Source organism: Apis mellifera, linkage group LG3 (assembly GCF_003254395.2).
Source record: "Apis mellifera strain DH4 linkage group LG3, Amel_HAv3.1, whole genome shotgun sequence".
In the NCBI taxonomy this organism is placed as follows: Eukaryota; Metazoa; Arthropoda; class Insecta; order Hymenoptera; family Apidae; genus Apis; species Apis mellifera.
The window spans coordinates 1,466,608-1,491,867 of NC_037640.1; the positions used below are offsets into that span (position 1 = coordinate 1,466,608).

General features: G+C 33.5%; 2 protein-coding genes across 5 annotated transcripts; one reads left to right on the forward strand and one right to left on the reverse strand.

Annotated features, from left to right (window-relative positions):
• The first annotated feature begins 666 nt into the window (after positions 1 to 666).
• On the forward strand, positions 667 to 21,613 carry LOC413416 (protein bicaudal C homolog 1-B). 4 transcript variants are annotated; one of them, XM_026439399.1, is made up of 13 exons: positions 667 to 807; positions 937 to 1,006; positions 5,509 to 5,588; positions 10,297 to 10,512; positions 13,303 to 13,542; positions 13,685 to 13,903; positions 14,192 to 14,495; positions 15,907 to 16,290; positions 16,894 to 16,995; positions 17,055 to 17,302; positions 17,373 to 17,601; positions 18,197 to 18,316; positions 18,385 to 21,613. In XM_026439399.1, the coding sequence occupies exons 1-13, from the start codon at positions 802 to 804 to the stop codon at positions 18,504 to 18,506; spliced, it is 2,340 nt and encodes a 779-aa protein (XP_026295184.1). In that variant the 5' UTR covers positions 667 to 801; the 3' UTR covers positions 18,507 to 21,613. The 4 variants fall into 4 exon arrangements, with proteins under 4 accessions (XP_026295184.1, XP_026295183.1, XP_026295185.1 ...); XM_026439398.1 differs by having other exon boundaries at positions 668 to 810; XM_026439400.1 differs by lacking the exons at positions 667 to 807; positions 5,509 to 5,588 and having other exon boundaries at positions 982 to 1,006.
• Positions 21,614 to 21,943: 330 nt separating this feature from the next.
• On the reverse strand, positions 21,944 to 25,030 carry LOC102655950 (peroxisome biogenesis factor 2). Its single transcript, XM_016911129.2, has one exon. It carries the CDS (start codon positions 23,724 to 23,726, stop codon positions 22,884 to 22,886), a length of 843 nt encoding a protein of 280 aa, XP_016766618.2. The 5' UTR covers positions 23,727 to 25,030; the 3' UTR covers positions 21,944 to 22,883.
• Positions 25,031 to 25,260: the final 230 nt, after the last annotated feature.

Sequence of the window (25,260 nt, forward strand, 5' to 3'; positions counted from 1 at the left end):
TCACCGTGAAAATCAGAGTGTTTCGTTACAATCTCGTTATCGTTTCCGTCGTCCTCCTCGATCGTAATTTCTTTTCTAAAACTGTACCGAATCAATAAATACGAAAATTCGAAAATAATAAAGTAAAATATACTTATCGCCAAACGTCGTTACCAAACGCTGTGAAACGTTTTACGCTGCGTGTGTGCGAAAAGTGCGCGCGAATATTGGCTCGATTAGCCGGCAGCCGATCCAAAGAACGAGCCGAGTCCCCGATCGATTCGATTTCCACGATTGGATTCGTAGGATCGGTATTATTTTTACTTGAACCAAAGAGGAAGATAAGAAAAGAATTTTTAGTGGTAAAAAAAAGTTCGAAGAAGATATTGTCGATCGTCATCGATGTATCAACTCGACGATTCATCGATCACTCGTATCGAATAGCAGCGATGAAGTGAACGGATAACGCGGCGGGACGTTCCGCGGTTCCCGACAGTCGTGGCAGTGAAAGTACGTCACCCGGAGCTGTCTCCGCTTATTCGAGATTCTTTCTATCAGAGCGGGTTTCCTCGACATCAAAGAGATCGGGTGACGATCATGCTTCTCGCTTAACATTTCGCATACGTACACCGTATACGAACAGTGACCGTGATAAAAGTGTCCTCTTCTTCCTTCCGTGTTCCGTTTTCGTCTTCTTTTTTATTTTTTTTTTTCCTTACTACTGATTCATTGACGATTCATCGACATCTCGATACCGCGACCGGAAAGCGAATCTAGCAGGATCGATACCGATCGAGATATTATCATCACCAGTTGGCAACGATGACCGTGGTAATATTCAATGTTCGAATGTTTTCGATAAATTTGTCGCGCAATTTCACATACGTATACGTATATTTATATATACGAAAGTATGCTCATACACTCGGTTAAATGCACATTTTCGATTTATTACAGATTATGGAGGAAACAAACACGTTTGTTACGTGGCCGTCCCGTCTGAAGATTGGAGCAAAGTCGAAGAAAGGTAAGACCGCGCCTGCGCAAACACATTCTTTAAATCACATTCACTGCTTGCTCGTTATTTATTTGGCGGATTGAAATATTAAGAGAATCAAGAAATATATATATATATATAACTAAGTTGGAAGTCGTGAACGTGTGTTAGTAAAATGCCGATAGAAAGTATGGATTTAGCAAGAGCCAAACATCCGAAAACAACACGCAATGAAAGACACGACGCGACGTGACGTAGGCTTTGGGTTCGACAACACTCTCGACCTTCGAGGGACTGATCCACATCGATTGTTTCTTGCTTCGTCTCTACACTTCTCTCTCTCTCTCTCTCTCTCTCTTTTTCTCTACTCGGTTCGATCTCGTCTAATGTTTATCGTCGCTTACCGACCGAACTTCGATGCATATACCGCACGGCACGCGATTACGTCAGTGGTAGGTTGCGTTGCCTTGGTTTACCAGCTGACGCTGCCTGCTGTATCGTGTATTTTCTTACGTCTATTTGCGGTTCGATCTTCTACCGTGTGGCACACGCGTGTCGCATTTTCGGAGCCAAATACAAATCTTCAATTTCATTCCTCTTAGGGACACGAGCTTTCTCTCTTTCCTCTACTCTCTAGAATCAAACAAGAATATATTGACCTCGTTATCGGTTCGACATCGTTCGTGGAAACTCGCGTGATCTCGATTCCCCACGACTTCGAGGAAATAGCATCGTGATTATCGTCTTGTTCCCGAACGTAGCCTCGATAATTAGAGCGCACCCATTAATCGAAAGTGATTACGAAACGATTCCGTGGTGCTTGCTCTCGCGCAGCAACGTGTATCGGTGAAGTGAAACGCGTATCGGCCGTATCTACGAAACAAGATCGAGCGGAAATGTTTTGAACGTTCCATCGAATATTCCATGGTCCGGTAGCCTTTCTTTACGCCCGGCATGGAAATTTTTCGGTGATTCATTCCTTCCTTTGGATCCGAACAGCTGTTTACCGCCTCTTCTCCGTGTAACCTGCTATGCCCACGAAGGAATCTATTGTATATGACAAACCGCGTAATCGGGTATAAATAGGCCTCGTCTCTCTTACCTCCTACTGATTTTCTTTACCTCCTACGATTCTCCCGGTCCTGGAGAAGACTTCATCGCATTTTGATAATTCTTCAGTTTTAAAGATTTTTGAATCTTTTTTTTTTCTTCTTCTTCTTCTTCTTTTAAGAAGCTTTATCTTATCAAAAAAATGAGTCGATGAAGTTTGAAAAAATATATATGGAACAAACATATTTTTTGGAATGATCGTAGACAAGTTGGGTTTAATATTCTCAGATCTTCTCTAAGTTTCGAAAAAAATATGAAAAATTTTTTTTAATTTAATAGTAATAAATAATTAAGTAATAATTAAGAAATGTTTAAAACTTTTTTCAATAAGAATAAAAATTGATTTCGGAGAAATTTAACAATGGAATTTTCCCCCAATCTTCAGCATTGCCATACAGAGGTATTTGATGACCTTGCAAAATAATAAAAGTCTATAAAGATTTCAATGTGTTATTATATACTTTTTCATGAATTGAACATTATTTTTTTTTTTTTATCATTTTGTTATAGCATACAAATAATGGAAAAAATAATCTTAAGTTTAATTAGTATTCAATTTGAATTGGATTAGAATCTCTAATAATGATAGTATAAATTATTTATTAAATAATTTTTCCACGATTATTACGATTTGAGAATAATTGAAAAGAACATATTTTATCGGAAGAATATTTTCTATCTATAATATATTTATACTTACTTAATTTAGTATTTTTTAAAAATTAATAAATAATTCCTTTTTTTAAAGTTTAAAATAAAAATTGAAGTCAAAAAGTTAAAAATCATTAAACTGAATCATCTTTTTTATTAACTTTTTTTCCAAGCTATGCACTTGATTAATTTCATTGTCAATGTCAGTTTTGATTTATCACGATTATTGCTAACGTTATTTACTAATAAACTAAGTGATTTATGTAATAAAATTTTTCAATTTTTATTCATCCAAATAAATTCAATCGAATAGCACGCGATACTCGACGGTATATAATTATTTCCAAAAATATTCACACAGATGTAACTTTAATCTTTCTGTTTTATATTTAGAAGAAACATATGCAAAAAAAGTTTTGCAGCAGATATATTAAAGAATAATGTATACCTATGAGAAAATAAAAAATTGTTAACTTATTATCGAATGTTTGAACATTCAAAAGAAAGTAAAAAAATTAATTCATACGTTATGTTAAAAATATTCAAAATTTTAACAAATTCAAAATAAAAATGAATTTGATATAATTATGATTATTATGATTAAATAATTTTTAATTTTTTAAAAGTTAATACTTTTTAAAACTTTGATACATTTAAAACTAGGAATTATTTTTTATTAACGAAGAAAGCTATTTTTCATCTTTCTATTAAATCTTTTTATCATTTTTTTTAATTTTATTTCTTTTATTATTGCTTTTTGCCACTTTTACATTTCAACGTACATTTCAACTCACGTCTTCGCGTAAAAAATTTGTCACTCTAATTTCATAACATAAATTTAATAAATGCCCGAATATTTTTACAGATTGAAAATGCATTTTTCTTCAATCCGTCTTATAAATTGCACTAGTGTCCGAATATTTTTGGAAACAACTATAAAATTATTCCACTTTCGCGCATGCGCACGCACCAGTCTTCAAAAGGTCGAGTACGAGGTCAACTGTATCCGTATTCACGTATATATATAAATATATATATATATATATATATATATCGTATGCGTATCTCCTATCACCGAATGTGAAATTATGCAAAGATTTCTTCACCATGAATTTTTTCCTTTGATAAATCTACCGACGTGGTCGGTGGTGATACACTGTAATCGTATAACCACATCATGTTTTCGTTTTACCGATCGACAAACAAACGGCCAACTGCTCAACCTTGGCAAATCGTATTACGATTAAACGGAACGTTCTTTTTTCCATTACGATAAAACGCCAACGTTGCGATTAATCATCAATATCGTCGGAAAGCAATCGCTCTGAGTAGTTTCCTAATCGCGAAAAGCTGGATAGATTCTCGACAATCAGACAAATCTAAATTTCAATTCGTGACTGCTCCCGAGGCAGGAGAAAAATTCCAAAACATAATAACGGAAGGCATAAAGATACACGAGTACACAAAGTTACGAAAACATTGGTGCGCGATGAACGCGCGCGATGTTTATCGTCGATTGGTCGTCAAGATATCTTTATTACAACCGAGGAACGCTCCCTGCCGTTCTTTCCAGCAAACGTAACGCGTGTCGTAGGTAACGATTTTAAAATTCCGCGATCCTTTTCCTTTCCGTTTCGAAACGAACGTTCGTTCTCCTTGAACGAACCGCGGGGAATATCGCGGAATATCGTCGCGGATCGACATTTAACGCAGAGACAAAAAAAACGTGGTGTGGAACGTACGTTTTATCGGTGTGTACGGTTACGTAACACCGCGCGAGGAATTACATCGGTTTAAAATGGTCCGTGGCAGCGGCGGTTGCCTGGCGTGTCCCGATAATCGATCGTTTGTTTCTCTCGGAACCGGGCAACTGGCCGATCCCGATCGAACGTGTTATCTTTGCCGTTTATGAGAGAGAGCGCGTGCAACAGAGATCCGCGAAGGTCGTTCGCGCGGTCATTCGCGATCTATTTCTGGGTCACTGTTTCGATTCGGGTTTTCTCCTCTTAGCAACCGGCTTGATTCTTATATCCTCTTTGTATATCCTCCGCTATTTTTATGTCAGATTCGCCGCCTCTATCGATCTTCTTCGTAATATTCGAAATGCAATCTTCTCTTCTTCTCAGCCAGAATGGAACGATTCTGGAGAAATACACGAGGGGGCAATACACGCGAGTAAATAAAAAAGAAAATGAAATGAAATGCGCGATAATCAACGACGACGACGACGACGACGACGAGGCCCAGTTTCTTTTTACTCTTTCTTCCACTGAAAGACGAAACACAATTGCGAAATACAAGTACTCGTATAGTTTACACGCCACGCTTGATAAAGTTTCCATTCCGTCTCCGCGCTTTTTCGCTTCCCTCGCTCTTTATTCACTTCTCTCTCAGCTCAGCTTTTTCAAAAGGAGAATAAATATCGAGCAGGAGTCTGATGGCTGCGCGATTTCGATTCATGGATCGATTCGATCCAAGGTGTCGTGTCTGCGTCATTGTCCTCGGATTCGTTCCATACGCGGGAGGAGGAGGGGGGCGGAGAAAAAAATAGCATATTCGAATAGGCGGCGTATAAAGAATATTAATTGAAAGACGGCCGATGTAATCGGTGGTTCGGTGTCTCTGTTATGGCATTCTGTCGGCGTTCAGCCGGTTCTGGTGGCACGGTGTCGATGTACCAGATGCTCGCCGATCGCGTTCTATCAGAACCTGTACTGCTCGAAAGGATAGCGTATTTGTCGCGTTGTTGAGTAATTCGTATCTTTTCACAGATCCGCATATAAAGGTCGCGGGTCGACCCGATGACGTGCGAGCTGCAAAGGAAAAAATAATGGAAATTTTAGATACAAGGGTAAGCAGTAACCTTTTTGTCTTACGTTTTTCTTTATTTTAATCGTATTTACGTATGTGGGGTTCAGATGTGAACTCTATTAAAAGTGATTCTAAAGTATTTGTACTTTGATTAAAAAATTTGGTACTGAGGAAAATTAAGAAACGAATTGAATCGTTTGTGAATTTATTTACACAGGAGATAAAAATTCGACGATAAATTTTAAAATATGATTAATTTCTTAATTTTTGTCAGGAAACGTTCGTATGTAAAAATGTTCGTCATTTTTCAAACATATATATAATTTTATTTTAGAAAAGTGAGACAATGATTGAGTTTCATAGTTTATTAAAATTGTTTATAAATTTATCCATAAAAAACAAACTTCAATGGACATTTTTACATATATACAATTTTTGCATTTAATTCGTTTTAATTTTTAAATTATACGTTAAATTTTCTACATAATTGGTTCAAATTCATCCTATCTTTAAAAACTGGATATATAAAAGCGGATCGCGATTGTGAAATTGGTGTTATGGGTGATTTGTTGTTTTTTACCAAATACATTACATCATTCACGAGCAACAAGATTAATGGTGACCTTGTCAATCGAATTTCGACTTTAGCGGTAAACATAGAATCGATCGGATCCGCATGCCGAGCAAACATTTCTCTACTCTTATCAGAGATAATTCATCGAATGATAAAAGGTGGAATACGCTTTGAAACGTCGATGTAATCGATATTGCGATATTTATTTTTTTTTTTCGAAGCGCAGCAGGTGTTTCTCTTATTTTTCCCTCAAGGGGAAGACGTATTTAATTTGACATTGAAGTATTCTTCAAATATGTATAACTTTTTTTTTTTAAATTATTATTATAACAGAGTTGTAGAGTTTACCAATAATTTTAATAAATAAAGTTGGACACATATGTAGAGAGAGATATCTACTCTATGTACTCTTTTCTTCTTTTTTTCCAAACATAAAATAGTTTGATAATAATTAAAATAAAATGTGTTTTCTTAATTTTTTTAAACTTTCGACAAAATTAAGACATTTCGTGCCAAATAATATATAGAAGATTTGTAAAAAAATCAATAAATATTTATAGATAATAATAAAGAAGAATAATAAAGTTAAATATTTATTCAAGTAATTTACGCTTTCTTTATGCAATAGAATAAGATAGATCCAGATATAAGATAGATTTTCTTTTTTAATTTTTTTTTTCAACAATCGATTTTACATTGAATTATAAATAATCAATAATCATGTTACTGTTTAAAATATTATATGCTATATAAAATATTTCATCAAAATTAAAAGAAATAAATATCTTTTGATATTATATTTATAAATAATAAAGATTAAATTGTTCGTAATAATTGCTTAATTTAATAAATTTTTCTTAATCTTAATAAATAACATCTCTTAAGAACTATATTTTTTAATGTAAGAAACTTTATAATGTAATTTTGTAAAAGACAAGAAATCATTTTTGGAAATTAGAAAAAAATGTTACATTTTTATTTTTACGAAATAAGAATAAATTGTACATTTAATTAAATTAGACATTTATGTGATTAATGTCTATGCAATTTGTTGTTTACAAATATACAGTCAATATAGTTTGCAAATTATTTAAAATATTATTGAACTTACAAAACTAATATGTCAAGGCCGATTTTCAATTTTAATTAACAAAATTATATGTACTATTTAAAAACAATAGTTTAAAAATTGACTTATTACGTGAATATTTTCTGTTAAATAGAAACAAAAAAAAACTTAATTTCAAGACTCATATTCAAGATAATTCTTTACACTAAATTTAGAAAATAGGAAAAATGATCATAAATCGTGATATCAATAATCATAAAAAAAAATACGTTCGAAGAGAAATGCGTTCAAACTTATATTATTATCAGTTCCGTTTAATATCGATTTTTTGAATCAAACAAGGATACGTCCCCCCCCTATTGTCCCCTCTCTAAACACGGAGTCAATCGTATCCGAGGTTATTGCACTATAGTTTCCACGGAACCACGACGGGAAGTCGTGCCACTGAGTTTAATTTTTTCCTTTATCTCGAATCGCGAAACTTTCGCCGGCTTCTACCTCGACAAGAACTTCTATCTTTGGCACTTGCGAGTCCTTCTCATTCTATTACGATCGTACGTACCCGTCTGGCGGCGGGTTTCCCCTTTTTTTTTTTTTTTTTTTTTGTTTTTTTTCTCAATCGTCGGTCGCGTGAACGGTACATACGTACTCGCGTATATGGATATACCACGAGTGAGGGGAGAAGGGTGATCGGCGGAGAGAAAGGGATGCAACCACGGATGCATGGAATAAGGCATTCTATTTATACAAACGGACCCGAGGGCCGCGAATTCCACGCCGGGAAAGCGAGTCGTCGTGCGAACCAGTCTCGCTCGCGTTAACCGACCGGCCGAATCGGCCGCCTTGTATTTCCTTCCCGCGTACCGTTATCTCCAACGTAACGCAGTCCTTGTTCACCGACCGTGCAAATTGCTCCTCTCTCCTCGCGACTCGCCGCCATCCCCACCTATTCTCCATCCATCCCCACTCCTATCCCCACCATGCGCGCTACCTCGTCCTGCACCACATCTCGCCACATCTCGCCACATTTCACCGCGTGATACGTCGCACCGTCGTATCGACTTTGCCCGATTTCGAATGACAATTTCGATCAACGAAATGAAAAGTAAAAAAAAAAAAAGAAAAAATGAAAGTTCTGATGTATCTGCGTGAAAACCGGTCATTTGGAATAAGGCTTCTAAAGAACGTGCGCGGGATTAATGATAATATTGTTAAAAATATTGACAATGATAGAGAAGAAAATAGTAATATAGAATCCTAGTTTGTTTTTCGAACGCATTAGTGCATTTATTAATTTAATTAAATTATTCTTTTATATTGAAGAATTTTATATGTAATTTTTCATGTTTGAGTGAATATTAAAAAAAATATTGAAGAATAATGACATTGGCAATAATATTATTAAAAATACTAGATAATAACATCTAGTTTAAATCTAGTTTATTTTTTGGAAATTACTGCATTTATTGAATTTGATTCAATTTTCATGAATTTTTCTTGTATATAATTTTAAAAAACAACGAAAGATTTGGCTTTAATTAGGATATTTTATTTTTATTTTGAAAAGTGTATTTTTCTATTTTATATCTATTATTTTAGTAAAATATTGATATTAAATAAAATAAACATACTTAATATATTTAATTGTTCATATATTTAATAAATAACGTTACATAAGAGATAATTATTGTTTAAAAAAATATTAAAAATATGATATTCATTTTTATCATAATGATCCTTTCGTTATATTTATTAGATAATATTACATATAAGATACAATTATTTAAAAAAATATCAGAAATATAATATTTATTTTTATCTTAATGACCTTGTGAATATTTATAAGAACATGATATACGTGTATATAATATCTTTGACATGCCTTTTTCTTCGAAATAACGAAATCATTAAAAAAGTAAGGTATCTAAATGAAGTGATAAATAATTCCTTATTATCTTCGTATATACGCATATAGGATTCCATTATAACATCAGAGACAAGTTACACATTTCTTTTATTACACTTACAACCAATAGAAAAATTCCATAAATTTTTACATAAATTGATAAAAATTGTTTCCAAATAAATAAATAAAAATAATTTCGTAAATCAAGAATATTAAAAGAAAACTAGTCTAGAAGAATAGATAGAAGATTAAAATTCATACTTTTAATTTTCCTGTCGATTAACTCTTTACATTAAAAGTAGATTGTTGTTACGACATTAATTTTACTCGAATTTATCAGCATACGTTCTATATTATTACTTTCTTTTCTATCCATTATCGATACAAATTCACAATAACAGTTTAAATATACATCAATCTTTTCGAGACAAATAAAATCGTCAACAAATAGTCGATTTACTTATCTTTACTACTCATTACAATATTACCACTATATTACTTTCCTTACATTCCTTTCTTTAATTAATTAATCCCTAAATTATCAATCAAAATTTCTTTTATTATTTTTTTTTTTTCTATAATTTCATTTCTACCGCAATTTTAGCTGCAACAAACGTGCTCTTTCCATCGAAGTGACACGTAACGATTCCATAAGTAGCTGCCGTTCCTTCCTACATCCTATATCTTCGAATCGCCGCGATTTTTTAGCAAATCCAGCATTCTCCGCAGCATTCTCTCTGTCGTCATAAATGTCGCATGGTATCCGAGAATGCGCAGGGAGCGTTCACCTTTCCGCTACTCGCAACCTGAACGAATTCGATCGACGATGACGATGACGGCGACGCAACGTACCGGGAATTACTTTGAGCGAGGCTTTTACATAACGTTCGATAGCCGATTGAACGGTCGTGTGCATATTCCAAGTGTCGAGTGCAAAAGTCAACATGCTGCACGGAAAGTCTAACGGTTCCCTAACGTCGCAGCCGAGAATGGTGCGTATTTTTCCATTGCTCGCTCTAAACAGGAATAACGCGGTGCCGCTCTTTATCGAAATTTATCTCCTCGCATTTGTAATTCGCTCGCTTTTTCGACTCGGCCTCGACGAGTTCGAGCACGTAGCTTCTTCTAACGCTTCCGGTTACACACACACACAGTCGAACGCATTACGTCGATCTTTCACGTGTTCGTTTCGATTGCAGCAAAGCAACAGGGTAACCATGAAGCTGGACGTTAGCTACACGGACCATTCGCACATCATTGGGAAAGGTGGGCTAACGATTAAACGGGTGATGGAGGAGACCGGATGCCATATCCATTTTCCGGATAGTAATCGGAGCAATCATCAGGAGAAAAGCAATCAGGTCTCCATCGCGGGAGAAATGGAGGGTGTCGAGCGTGCCCGTGCTCGTGTCAGGGTAAAGAAGAGAGATTTTATTTTCGATTTTATTTTTTTGCGTTACGTTGAATGATAATCAAATATAAAATTATTCAACTATTATATGGAATGTATGTTAAACTATTTATTTGGAAAATATTAGAAATTTTACTATATTAACGATATATATAATTTTTTCTTTCTAACAAATTATTATATTTCTTTATCTGAAAAAATTGGACTAAAGTTCTATATCACGAATATGGATAAACTATTCAAAATTTTTTTAATTGTTAATATTATATGATTGAAAATTCTGTTTACAATATAATTCAATTTGCCTATAAATATTATGCAAAATAAAACATATGAAAAATATTATATATATATATATTTTTATAAAAGTTTTTAATTTACTATAATTTTATTTATATATTATTAGTTCAAAAAACAATCGGATACAGATTTAGAAAATTCATTTTTACAAAAAATTTTTAAAATCTTTACGTGATTAGTATTATATGTATAAGAAAAGTTAGGATTATTTGAATTAATTTCAATATTACGTGTTAAATTATGATATACATGTAGATTTAAAATTTCATATCTAGTTTCTCGGTAATAGCTAAACAAATAATAAACTAATAATTTTAATAAACTGTAAAATAAATAAATAATTATTTGTATTAAGTAATCAAGAGAGTTTTGTCGTTCTTTTTATGATAGAAAAATAAACATATTATAGAATAAAGATCTATTTATAAAATTTACGTAATACTGTTTTATAAATGTTTGTTGAGACTTAGATTAAATCTGTTAAATTACACGTTTCTGCGCATATCAGAATTATAACGAATTCAATTCAAAGTATATCCAAAAAAAAAGTTATCATAAATTTTTTGAATAAAAATTTTAATTTTCGTGAGATTCTGTTTTTTGAATTATTATATATAGATATAATGATATTTAATATGATAGCTTTTGAAATATAAATTTTCACAATATCATCAATTATAAAGTATAAAATAAATTATTAAAATCACTTTTTTATTGAATTAGTTAAATATGTAGAAATATATATACTGAAATTGTATTATGTAACCAATAATTAGCGAAGAAATTATTTTACCAAGTGTAAAATTTGTTGGATAATTTTGAATATCAAATTCAAAAAAAACAAATCTGAAAATTCTATTAATGTATGTACATCTATTAGAAATATCTGATTAATAATGTATCTAAATAGTTTAAAGATTCAAAAAATTTTCATTTTGAAGGCATAAATTTCTGTAATATAATTTACTTACAATTTCAATATGACATTTAGTACATTTACAGATAGAATACAAATTTTGTTTAAAAAATAAATTTTGTTTCTCTAGTATGTAAATATAAACGTTTCAACAAAAAATAACTTAAAAATATATTTATTTTTTAAAAAATAAAATGGTATTAAAACGTAAAAAATATACTAAATAAAAAAATTGTTTAAAAATATTTATGTAGTAATAAAAAGATATATATACTTGTAGCAATGTAGATGGAGATACATGGAAAAAATTATTTTTTTTAAAGTATGCTGATTTATTGTATACATAATTTGATTTCATCAATATTTTTTGTAAGTAAGATATATTATATACATTTTTTTCGAATTCTCTTTTTGGATATATTAAATTTTTAATAATTCTATGAAATATGAATAATTTCTTTTTATTTAGAAAGAAATTATTTTTCTTATTATTTCAAAATTATTTTTGAATTCAGAACCATTTAACTTTTGTTAACTTGTATTAGCCTTAATTTTTTACCTTTATTTTGTTAAATTATTTCTAAAATTAAAAATAGAAAGTGTTGAAGAAGAGTTTTTTGTTTTCCAAATTGTGACTTTTAAAATTTCTATTTATAATTTTTCTCCTTATTAAACAGATTTAATAATAGTCATTTTAATATTATTTTGAATAAAAATCTATTTTCTTGAATTTTTTCTTCATCATAAAAAAATAAAATGAAAATTTTTCAATTATCTAATATCAAAATTTGAATATATATTTGATACAAATAATTCTATTTTTATTAGATGTATTGTTAGATGTAATTTGATATTAAAGTGGCAATTACATCTTGTTATTTAATAGTTAATTGATATTTATATTAAAAAATAATATTGCCTAACATGCCTAATTTTGCTTTCCTGTAATTTTTGTTTCCTTATCAGTTTTAATTTCGTTTCAAAAACGAAAACGAAACATCAAACAATAATTATCGGACATGAAAAATATGTTTTCTGTTATTGCAATTGTAAAAACTTGAAAAGAAGTTTCGGTTATTGCAAATTTTACTTTTTATATTCGTTTTATTTTTACCTTAAAATAATATTAATTTTATATTTTTATAAGTAAAACATTCGATAAATTTAAAATCAACTATAAAATTTACTTCTTTTTTATTCACTAAAAAAGTATTTAATTGTATTAAAACTAAAAAATTAGGAATTTTTTTACATTTCTATTTCTGATATTATTTATATGAATAAAAATTAAAAATTCGTTCAAAGAATTTTCTAACTTGAAAGTTTTCAAATTATTTTTTTATTTTTAAATTTTTAAACTAAATCTTTTTTTTTTAACTAAATAAAATTTTGATCTTTTATTATTTTATTACACGTGTAGCTAACTATTTCTTCGGTTGTTACCTTTTCAGAATTTTCAAATTATTTTTTTATTTTTAAATTTTTAAACTAAACCTTTTTTTTTAGCTAAATAAAATTTTGATCTTTTATTATCATTACACGAGTAGCTAACTATTGCCTCGATTGTTACCTTTTCAGAATCTTACACCTCTGATCTTTTCGTTCGAATTGCCAATAATGAGCTCGTCGCAAGCCTTGCCGGACTCCACGACGCCCTATCTGGTGAAAATCCAAGAGAAGTACAACGTACAAGTAATGTTCCGCACGAGACCGAAATTGCACGCCACCTTGGTTGTGGTGAAGGGTTGCGAATGGGAGGTATCTCAAGTGAAAGAAGCGACTGTCCTTCTTATCCACTACATGTGCCAAAACTTAGCTGTAAGTAACGTTTCGCCGACGCACATTTGTCTCGTTCCCAACTTTTCTTTTTAATTTCGAATAATCGAAATTACATTTAAGTCAAATCTCGATTCTTTTGTCTCTCTCTCTCTCTCTCTGTGTGTCTCCCACCCGCCGTTAGAGTCAAATACAAGTACAAATATCGATGGAGATTTCGCCTCAACATCACAGCATCGTGTTGGGGAAACAGAGCAGTAATTTGAAGATGATAATGCAACGCACGGGCACGCAGATAATGTTCCCAGACGCTGGTGATCCAAATATCCCCAGCTTAAAGAAGAGCAACGTTACGATCACAGGTGGCATTCACAACGTCTACTTGGCCCGGCAACAGTTAGTGGTAGGTCATGTTTGTTCGATTTTTCTTATCTCGAATCAGCCAACCTCTCTTATCTGTTTGCCTTTGTTTTTTCTTTTCTCTCTCTCTCTCTCCGTATCATCCCTCTCCTTTCTTCTTCTCTCTCTCTCTCTCGTACGCGTATGCATACGTGCATAAGTGTAGCTATCAGTTGTCCTGTGCGTTAATGACATCGAGCAGATAATTTTCATTCCTTGTTTATAGATTCAGTTTTAACGTGGCGTAAAAATCGTATGTTGTAAAAAAACAAAGGAAATTTTTCAAATTCAGGGATCTCTGCCTCTGGTCCTCATGTTCGATCTACCGGAGGACTCGATGTCCTCGGTCGACACAGACAATATATCTCAACTGATGCAATCCTTGGATGTGTTCATAAACGTGAGGCACAAACCGAAACAGAACACACTGTCTGTGATTATAAAAGGGATCGAACGTAACGCCAGTAACATCTACGAAGCGAGAAAACAGCTTTTGGGCTTGGACGAACCCCGAGTTTACGCAGAGATACCGAATACTTATTGCATCCCAAACGTTGGAAATATTTTTCAAGGAAACGGTTCCAGCAATGGATCCAGTGAGTATTAAACGTGTTTCCCAACACAATCGTTCGAGTCGTTGAAAAAAGAGAGAGGAAAAAAAAAAGAAGAAGAAGAAAAAGAAAAATTACTATGAATTCTCAATATGGGTCGTAGAGTTATCGGTACAGTTTTATCAATAATTATATGTAGATAATATTTACAAAATGTTAATGTGCTTGTGGAATGTCTTTGAAAGGTCAATTCTAGAGGTTAAAATAAATAGAAAAGTTAGTGTACAAAAATGTTAATTGAGATTTTTTTTTTTACTTTAAATTATAAACAATTTAAATTCGTTAAACGAAATGAGAATGCAACAATGTAACGATATAGATATTGCTAATTGTTTATAATTTAATAAATAAATCTTAATTGATATTATTGTACATCAATTATTCGTTTCAAATTCTGATAAATTTTTAACTTAAAAATGAGCCTCAAAAGTATTCTATCAACACATTGTATATATTATCAATAATATCATTAAAATATTGACAATGAAAGAAAATAATTAAAGTTTTAATTTTTTCTTTTTCAAAGTTATTATAAAATATTATTAATGATTATCAACAAATAGTTAATATTTCATTGAATTAAATATTAATCTATAATAACAGAAATGCTTATTTATTTTTATTACAATTTATTGCATTATGTTAATTTTGAACAATGATAGAAACTCTAATTTTTATTTGTAAACGATATCTTAATGATATTATCAATTTTATATATATATATAAAATAAAAATTATCAATAACCGATAATCACAACTATAACAGATTATAGTTCAAAAGAATAATGCAAATTGGTTTTTTAAAAAATTATAATAAAAATTTTAAACAATTCTTTGTTAGTGATTTAGTTTACTATTTATCAAATAGTAGTGATTTATATTCTTCCAAATATTGAAAAAAATATTACATTTTATTCACGATCATGAATAGAATACACACATTTCATATTAAAATTGAAAAACTTTGACAATATATTTGAAATATCCTAACCATAAAATGTTATATATATTATGCATTGAATTTGTTCTCGAGATAAGTGATATAATCTATAAAAAGAAATCAGATGCATTCATGAATTACTCAAGTTTTAATAATAATTAAATAATATTGATTTACATTGATATATTTCCAATTTCAATCCACCTTGAATATTAAATATATCATATTTATTACAGTTTGCAATAAATATTTATTTTTTATATATACTTTCTATTGAAAATACATTTTCAGAAATACACAATTATGAAAAAGTGAGGTTATTGACTGCTATAGAATGTGCATCGTACATTTCAAAGATATTGAAAAACGCTCGAATTAAATCAAATATAATTCAATTATATAATTTGAAATCAATTATATAAATCAATTTATACAACTGTATTGCATAATTCGCAGGTCCTCCCAGCAGTCTGGTCACCAGCCTCTCGGACAATTTGTCGAACATACTAACGATAAATACGCAGACTTCTCCTTATTGCATGTCACCTATTTCTCACTCGCCAAGTCCTCTCGGCTTGTCGCCTCATTGGGGTTTACCACCGATACCGTCCATGTTTTCACCATTGCCACTCCACCACACTTACACGTATCAGCAGCACCTTAATCATTTGCTGACAACGCAGCACGTGATGCATAACAACGCAATACCTCCTCATACTCATGCACAACAGAATCACGGTTTTTCCGGTATCGCACAACTTCACTCGAACGTGCCTCCTGGCTTTCACAGTATTCATGGATTGAACGGTAATTCGTTGACAGACAGCAAGGAAGGTAGTGGTAAGTTTTACACTCTCGTCTTAATTTTTTTTTTTTTCTTTTTCATAACGCGATATCGCGAATATTTTTTGATTAGATAACAAAATTTAACTTTCTTTTTTTTTATTAAAAATTAGATAATATCTAGAAATGGATCGATCATCGTTCAATATCGTTAACAATAACGAATAATTTGAATTAATGTTTTTTTCCCACATAAATTAAAAATTAAAGAAATGTTAATCAAAATATGGAACGAAATCTTTTTCGTTAGTTTCATTATAAGTAGAAACTCAATATTTTATATTTAAATTTTATCTTAAAAGTAGTAACAATAATATAGTAATAATTTAATAATTTAATTTTTTCATAACATTATATATGATTTCCTTTTTTTGTAAAAAATAATATTTCTTCATTATATTAATACAAATATGGATAACAGGATTTTCGAATACCATTTTTAATATGAAATCGATTTCGTACATACAAACAAATTTCATTAATTATAATTATACTAAATTGATAAAGTATTTGGTATACTAATGATTTCGAAATATTATATTCGCAATTGAAGTAAAATTAGAAAAACATTTTTAACCTCTTCTTCTCTTGTAATCGCAGCATACTCGTCGTTGAGCAGCATGTCCAGTTCTCTATCTAGTCCAGCTATCAGTCCTCGTAACATATCTCCGGTTAATCCAACGGAGAATAGTCCTAATATAGGTGAGCGATTCGAATCTTCCAGAAACCATCATATCCTGATACACTTCCGTTCCGTACAGATTTATCCAGCATGCTATCCGATCTCACGGTACCCGATCGTCGTGCACCGGGCTGCGAGAAGAAATCGCTGGAAATGGCTGTGCAACAGAATCTTGTTCCTTTCGATTACGAGCAGAAAAAGCTGTTGGCTACGAAAGCGATACAAACGAAGCCGGCCACCAACGATTATCGCGTTCCTACTTCCGCTTGGTCTGGCTACGGTCTCAGTCAAACCATCCCTCCTATAAGTGCGACTGATTTGAACAAGGTAAAGGGATCTTATCCTGCGATTCTCTTTTTAAAATTCAATATCATGAGAAAATGTTTCGAAAACGTAGGAATTGACCACCTCTCATCCATCCGATTTGTGGAAGGAACCAACAGCGTCGGTATTTAGCAGAGACATTGACTTTGGAATCAATTCCGGCAAAGACCGTGTCGGCCAGATCGGCATAAATTCAAACTACTTGGAGCACACGCCCAGCGCCCACCTCAAGAATATCACGTCTAATCGGTACGACGACTTGACCAGCATGCTGACTTCCGTTGGATTGGAAAAATATATTCGTACGTATACGACACTTTCGACTTTTCGGCTTTTGCTTTGTTGTTCGTACATACGCATGTCACTTAATATCTATCACTCGCTGTGACGTAACTGAAAATTTGCAGTTTTATTCTTTATTGTAATACGATTTCATGATTTTCCACGTACGAGCCTCCAAAAATTTGACCTTACTTAAACCTCATAATCTCATCATTTTTTGGGGTCGGAGACTTGACAGTCGGAGAGGACGTTAATTAGATAACGAAGAATTAGATAAGTTGGATCTATTGATATGGGGATACTTTTAACCATTATATATATTCAGTGGCTCTTACTCAATGTTTGAATCGAATTTTATAAAACCTCTAATTATGCTTTATTTCTTCCCTCTTTTTATTCTGGAAAGATTTCGAGAATAAAAGAATCGAAATCTAAAATTTAAATACAAACTCACTTATTCATTATTTCCTAGTTTTTTTATTTCTATATAATAATTTAAACTCTGTTGATGTTTTTCTTCGTCATGCCGAAACTATTGCACAACAAAACGAACAAGCATATACGTGTCACGTACGCAATCCAGCTTATCCGCTTGCTTGTTTTTCTGTTTGCCAGGCCTGTTCACATCTCACGAAGTGGACATGGCTACCTTTCCTTCGCTGACGGAAAAAGATCTGTGCGAAATTGGGATAACCGCTTGGGGTGCGAGGCGTAAAATAATGCTGTTAATCGCTGGTACGTAAACGGGCGTAATAAACGTTGCAAACGATGGCCACGATTCACAACACTTTTCATTTTTCCAGAAATGAACAAGCGGACTAGTCCATTCTGCGGTAGCGCCGCGCCTGGCGCGGAGCGTAAAACGACCGCATCGTCTACGACCTCGTCGTCAATGGAGAAGTGCAATCTGGATACCAAATGGTAGCGAAGAGGACGAAGAAGAATTGTTGTCACGAGTCTCGCGAGAGTTCTTCGCAAGAGGACGAAATCGGACAGGAATCCCCGCGTTGTACTTAAAAAAAAGTTCACGGCATCGTCGCGCATCATCAGATCCTCCACAAAATCCTCCTCCCCTCCTTCGGAGATCGAGAAATCACGAGGAAATCACGCGGGCCATTTTCGCCGACTCGACAGTAGGATCAAAGTGGTATAATTGATATGTTAATTTTAGCGATAATTCCAGGCACCGAAAGAATAGGCGGTTGGTTCTTTTTTTGTGGTCGAGGATCGAGATTTTTTTTTTTATTATTGTTTTTTTTTTTTTTTTTTTTTTCTCTCTCTCTCCCCCTCCCCTCCTCGATTCACGCGGTCAGAAGGTGTCTTAGGTTAAGGAAGCTCGTTGCTACTTTCGTTTCGTTAGCTTTTTTTTTATGTTATGCTAGTAAATGGTCTTTCTATCGTGGTCGCGCGATACATAATTCGACGAATCGATGATTTTTTTCGTATCGTATTTTTTTTGTAATAAAACGGAGCGGTGGAACGCGATGCTCCGACTTGTTGTGTCGTTTCGACGCGTTGTATCGTATGTGTTTTTGTGTAAAGAAAGAAAGAAAGAAAGAAAAAAAAAAACGGTGAAAAGTTCGTGATACGACTGAATGATGAGGCGTACGGTATGAATTAGTGATAACGGTTAAATTAGTACAACGAAATGCGTAAAAAAAAAAAAAAAGAAAAAAAAAAGAAAAAAAGAAAAAAAAAAAAGAAAAAAGGAAAAAAAGCAGAAGACTTCGAAACTGTTGTTTACGCGCGATGGGCGAGGGATGTCCAGCGTACGTTCGGGGCGGTCTTTCGCTTTAAGTAATGTTAAAAATATTTAATCTCGACTAAGCTCGAAATTCGGCAAAAACGCGGAGTTGTAATTTGCAGTTTTCCTCGCAGCGGCCGCGTTTTCGAGTTTTACATTGTAATAAAGTATTTATTGTTCACTCGCGAAAGACGACGAATGCACGTCGATTTATTGCAAATGAATTCTTCCACGAAGCGAATAGAAGGAGGCGGTTGAACGAAACGTCTGGGGAATATTTCGAATCGAGTCTTTATCTTTAATAGTAATAATCTTTGGAGAAAAGTTTTTTTTTTTTTCTTTGAAACATCGCTTCGAAAATATCCTGATTCGAGTTAATAATAATCGTAACATTTAATTTATATTAAATTTGCCTGCCGAACAAATTTGCAGCCAAAAATAATCTTTCGATAAATAATCTTCGGTCATCGTAATAATTTCTTTTCTCTTTCTTCTTTTATTTTTTTTTTTTTTCTTTTTTCCTTTCCTAGCATGCATGTACTCTCGATAAAAAAATTCGAGGAGCGATATTTTTGTCGCGTAAAGCTGCATATTCTGTGTTTCTGGTTCATATATCATTGCGCAATAATTATTTTACGAAGGTAAAATTATTCGCTCTACATAAATTAATTTAATATTTTATATCTTTTTCTTCCGTGTCATCGATATATGAACTATGAATTCGTTCTTTGCCCGTCATACAAAACCGTGTAAAGAATATCCACTCCGCAATTTAGGTGATCGATGGCGGCCTCGCGATAAAAAGTTACATCTTGTTTGTCGAATAACTGGATACATCGCCCTCAAGTCGAATTTATCGAGAAACAAGCAATTTTAATTACCGTTAAAAAGTTTTTGACCGAGCTATTCTCTATTGTGGATAAAAATTCACAATAAAAATTCACGATTAATTAAAACGATTTAAGCGTAAATTGTCTCTTCTTTATGGTATCTTTTTTATGCTTCGAAAAATGATCGAAATATTAGAAAAGAAATAGGACGTTACGTGTTTCTTCAATTCGTGCAAGTATATATATGCGCATGCGCATGTAAGTGAGACTGTGTGTCCAATCGTCGTTCTCGTTACTAATGTATATGTGTATATGTAAAACCGTTTCATTGATAAACGAAAACACATTCGGTCGAAATTCGATTTTCCTTGTCCGATCCTTGTTACAATGAAGATCGAATAATGAAAATTGCAATTTGTTATGCCTTCGTAACGAAGAATAATATATCGTTTTTGTTTTTGCGATAGCGATGCGAACGTTTGATAGAGATCATGTTTGATCGTAACATCGATCGTCGTTTCTCAAAGAAAACTTGATCGATGATGATGATCCACAAGATTTATTCGGCGCGAGTTTATTATTAATTTGTTTCCTTTGTATATTTTTTTTTTTTTTTTTTTTTTTTCTCTCGTTTCGCTCGAAAGTCTTAAAATATCGATCGATCGATCTGCTATTTCTCAAATAAATGCGTTAAACTATTCGTCGATGTTCCTATCTACAGAAAAAAAAAAAAAAAGTTATATAATGTATATATGTATATTTACACGCACGCATACACACATATGTATGGGCACGTACGTATGTATGTATGTATGGGAATTTTGATTTTGATTTTGCGCGATTCAATCGATTAAATTAATTAATGGTCGCGAGAAATTAGAATTAAAAAGAAGGAAAAGAAGAAGAAGAAGAAGAAGAAAAGATGAAAAAGAAAAAAAAAAGGGAAACGATGATAGGCGACAATGAAATGTACGTGTACAATACCTAACTATTCGGACATTGCGAAGCAAGGCCGATGGTTCATCCTGTTTCCTGTCATCTTTAAAAAAAAAAAAAAAAATGGCAATTTTCTTGACGTATCACTCTTTCTCTTTCTCTCTTTCTCGATCTGTCTCACACGCTTGGAAAAAAAATTTTTTTTTAAATTGACATTTTCTTTAATTTTTTTTTTTTTTCTCTCTTTTATTTTTTCTCTTTTCTGTGCATACGAACGAAAAAAGAAAAAAAGAAGAAACGAAGAAGAGGAAGAGAGAGCGAAAGATGTATATAATGTAAAAAAAAAAAGGAAAAAAAATTGAACAGGATCACTCGACTGACCGAACATGCCTTTCTGGAGCATGCTTCTACGCGCAGAATAATAATAAATATTGTCGATATATTACCGAGGATGGTGCGTATTCGCGACGCGTAATATATTGATAAGATGCGTTGTTTTTGTAAAAAAAAAAAAAAAAAAAATATATGTATATGTGTATATATATATATATATATATATATTTATATATCTATCTATCAAGATGGCAATTTGATCGTGCACCATCGTCGTATGTTTTTTCACAATCCGCATTGAAACGATAAAAACAATATGAAATACGATTCGAAGGAATCGTGTTATCGGAAGGTAACGAATAAAACGGAATGCAACGTTTCCGACTCCGTTTCGTAACGTTACGCGTTTTATCTCGTATACCTTGTCGATGCGATCTCGTATTTCTTTCTCTCGACCAAAAACAAAAAGAAAGAATAATACGTTTATCTAACAATGTGATTCGATGTAGCTTTCATTAGTGCCTATATATATGTATATATATATATATATATAAAAAAAAAAAAAAAAAGAAAGGAAAAGTCAAGAGATACTACGATTTAACAGAGACTTAGTATTAGCGGGATGCGGTTAGAATTATTTATATATCTATGTAAATATCTCAGGTCGTACAAGAATGAAATCGCGCTCGAGATTTTTTTTTCTTTTTTTTAAATCGACGAAACAATGAAATAGGCGTGGCTATATAAGCATCCCTTGATACGTGCAATTTGATAAATTTTTTTTTGAATCGTTGGAACGGCGATCGCATGCTCGCAAAATACGCACGTATTATCGAAGAGGGAGAGAAAAAAAAAGAAAAGGAAAAAAAAAAAAGAAACATTCCAACAAGAGAGTTAGAGCCCAAACGAATTGAGATGTTCAAGAAAAAAAAAAAAAAAGAAAGAAAAGAAAAGAAAAAAAAAAAGAAAAGAAAAAATGAAGCAAAAAATAAATAAAAGTTCTAATTCTGTGTTGTTAAAATTTTTCGTCCATTATTTTCCTCTTGAATGGCTTGATTCGTTTGCGTTCATTCAAGTATTGCCAGAAAAAACCAGAAGGACGTCCCCGCCCATTAAGCAAGTAAAACGATAATAGATAAATCAACGATCGATATACGTAATGCGTGTTGCCGGGATTTACGAAACGAGAAACGATTTACTATAAAGCGGCATGATATTTTTATACGATAATCCAATTATTCCGATAGGCGACGAATATATGTATTGTATACCTGATCCATTATCGATTCGTTTCGAAGGAAACGCCGAATAAATTGAAATGTTGTATCAAAGCAAATCAAGAAAAATTTTGTATTGCTATTTTTAATAAAAAAAAAGGAACACAATGCTTGTACAAATGTATGTAATATAAATACAGATATATACACATATATGTATGTACACACATAAGGTCAAAAAGTTAAATAGATAATGCATTCGGTTCGTATATTTTCATATTACCAACGTAGAGTCTTACGTCACATTCGAAACACTGGAATTCACTCATTGCGGTAAAATGAGCGCTCAAGCAATAATAACAAAATATATGCTGGCAACCAGCGTGAACAGGTAAAATAGGAGTATCGCCGCAATAGGCACATTTGGTAGATAAATTCATAGTTGGAAAAGTACGTAACAAATTGGCGGATTTTGACCGTGTAAACAATCTCTTCAATGCGTGCTTTATATAATGGAAATTAATCATAGGTACACCGATAGTAAATAATTCCATTAAACTGTGCCACAGTAATTCCCTTGTCATGTACGAATATCCGATATTTCTCGGTTTGTGAGTTGTTGTAGAAGAGTTTACAATTCCGAGGATATATTCCACAATGCGAGGCTGTGTCCCTCGATGCAGAAAGATCAACAAGTTGATAAATTCGAGCAATTTTACGATATCCTCGATACGATCGAATAAGATGTTCAAATTACGATTTTTACTGTTTCCTTTAAATTTATCTCGCACGTACGCAGGCACGATCATTGAAATCAAATACAGAACGGATTTTGCGCTGTTGATATTTTCGTAATGCAAATTGAGCAGTTGCTGACCAAAGGTTGATTTTCCATGGCGCAGCGAGAAATTCCATATAAAGTATTTGAGAATTGCATCTATTTCGGGTTGCCATCGATCGATTTTTTCTATTGATTGATACTTGCTAATTTTCTTGGCTTGATTTCTAAGCACTTTATAAATTTCCTCATCTAGTTGAACAGCGTCGATTTGATTAATCCGAGAGACATAAGGCGATGTCGGCATCTGGCCGGTTGAATATATATATATATATATATATATATCCAGAGTGTGTGCGATTATTCGCGAAACGATGGAAACTGAGTATCACTGAGTACGAAGTAGCGCGTCGCGCGACGGAATGGCACAAGGTCGTGGTCGACGGTCGATCGAGGAAGCGATTATTTTCGTCGTGCCACGATCGTGTAGCCGCGCGCGCGCATTCAGAAAGCAAAGTGGGCGAACAAGTCGATTCGAGCCAGTCGAATCGAGCGTTTAGTTTGGTCGGTAATCAGAGACACGAAAGTTCTGTAAAAGTTACAAAAAAATTGCGTACAAGGTGAACGCGAATGCGAACATGAACGCGAATGCGAACATGAACGCGAATGCAAATTGAGACACACAAATATAGGCTGAATAATTGTATTCGAACGATAAAAAAAGGATTCGAGATTCTCCGATTTTAACGTAAATTCGTATCGTATTTGTGAAAAAGAAACTAGTGTACAAGAGAAAGCGAGGTTAGGAAAAATAGGACGGTGGCGTTGTTGAAGCGACGCGACACGACACGACACGACGTAACACGACGAAAAACGACCCGGCACGATTCGTCACGACTCCCGACGACGAAACACGACTCGACGTATCGGCTTTATTCGGCTTCGACGACGTCCTCTGTAGGAGAAGCGGAGGAGGTAGCACAATGCGCAGCTTCGATTTCGAATCTCTAGTTTCCCGCAGTGAAGGAATCGCAGTCGTGGGGGGTGCGCACGCGACTGCCCTCTGTTAGCGGTTTGGAAATCACGTGGAAAAAGGAGCGGAGCGAAGCGGATTTTAGTCGCGAACGGTGTGCCTCGCAGCACAGCTTCGAGAGAAAGAGTAAGAGGAAAAGAAAAAGAGAAGCGGTGAGAGGAGTGGTGAGGGACGGTGAGGTGCGGTGAGGAGAGAAGAGGAGAGGTGTCGGTGTACGGGAGTTGGTCGTTGTCAACCGGTGGTGATCGAAGGGTTTGCGTATTCGCGAGTAACAACCAAGCAATTTGAGGTTAGCTCGAGGGATAGCTCGGAGCGAGCGCGATCTAACTCGAGTCTCTCGAGCCCGCGTCCTATCGCGTTTCGGGCTCCATGTTGCCGCTGGTGGAATGACGTCATCGAGTGTTGGTGCTTCGAGAGTGAGCTCCTTCCTTACCCGTTCTATCAAAGTTACCCGATCATGTTTTCGTGATAAATTCTAAGATATTTTGGTGCGGGAGACTCGGTGAACTCGGTGAACTCGCAGTGATTAGCGACGGTCGCCGATTACTGTGCTCGGCTGCCACGCATCCACCACCAGAGGTGAGTACTACCAATTATTATATAATGTCCGGTTTTTTCGTTTTCATTGCTCTCGATTCATTACATTCGCCCGAACCATCGATCCCGTCAACTGTCAGGTTAACCTCCGAACCGACCTTCCGATCTCTTCTCTCTCCTCCCTTCCGCCCTCGTTCGTCGTCTCTTTTTCGCTCTGTCCCCCCTTACGTTATTCAGTCTCCCGTTTTTGCTCTTTCCTTTTTTCCCTTAT

Bases quoted from the DNA above. Each gene is read 5' to 3' on its own strand.
- LOC413416 (XM_026439398.1), top strand. The intron at 10,513-13,302 runs GTAAAGAAGAGA...TTACCTTTTCAG, and splicing joins GTGCCCGTGCTCGTGTCAGG to AATCTTACACCTCTGATCTT. The intron at 17,602-18,196 runs GTACGTATACGA...TCTGTTTGCCAG, and splicing joins TGGATTGGAAAAATATATTC to GCCTGTTCACATCTCACGAA.
- LOC102655950 (XM_016911129.2), bottom strand. From the start codon at position 23,726: ATGCCGACATCGCCTTATGTCTCTCGGATTAATCAAATCGACGCTGTT.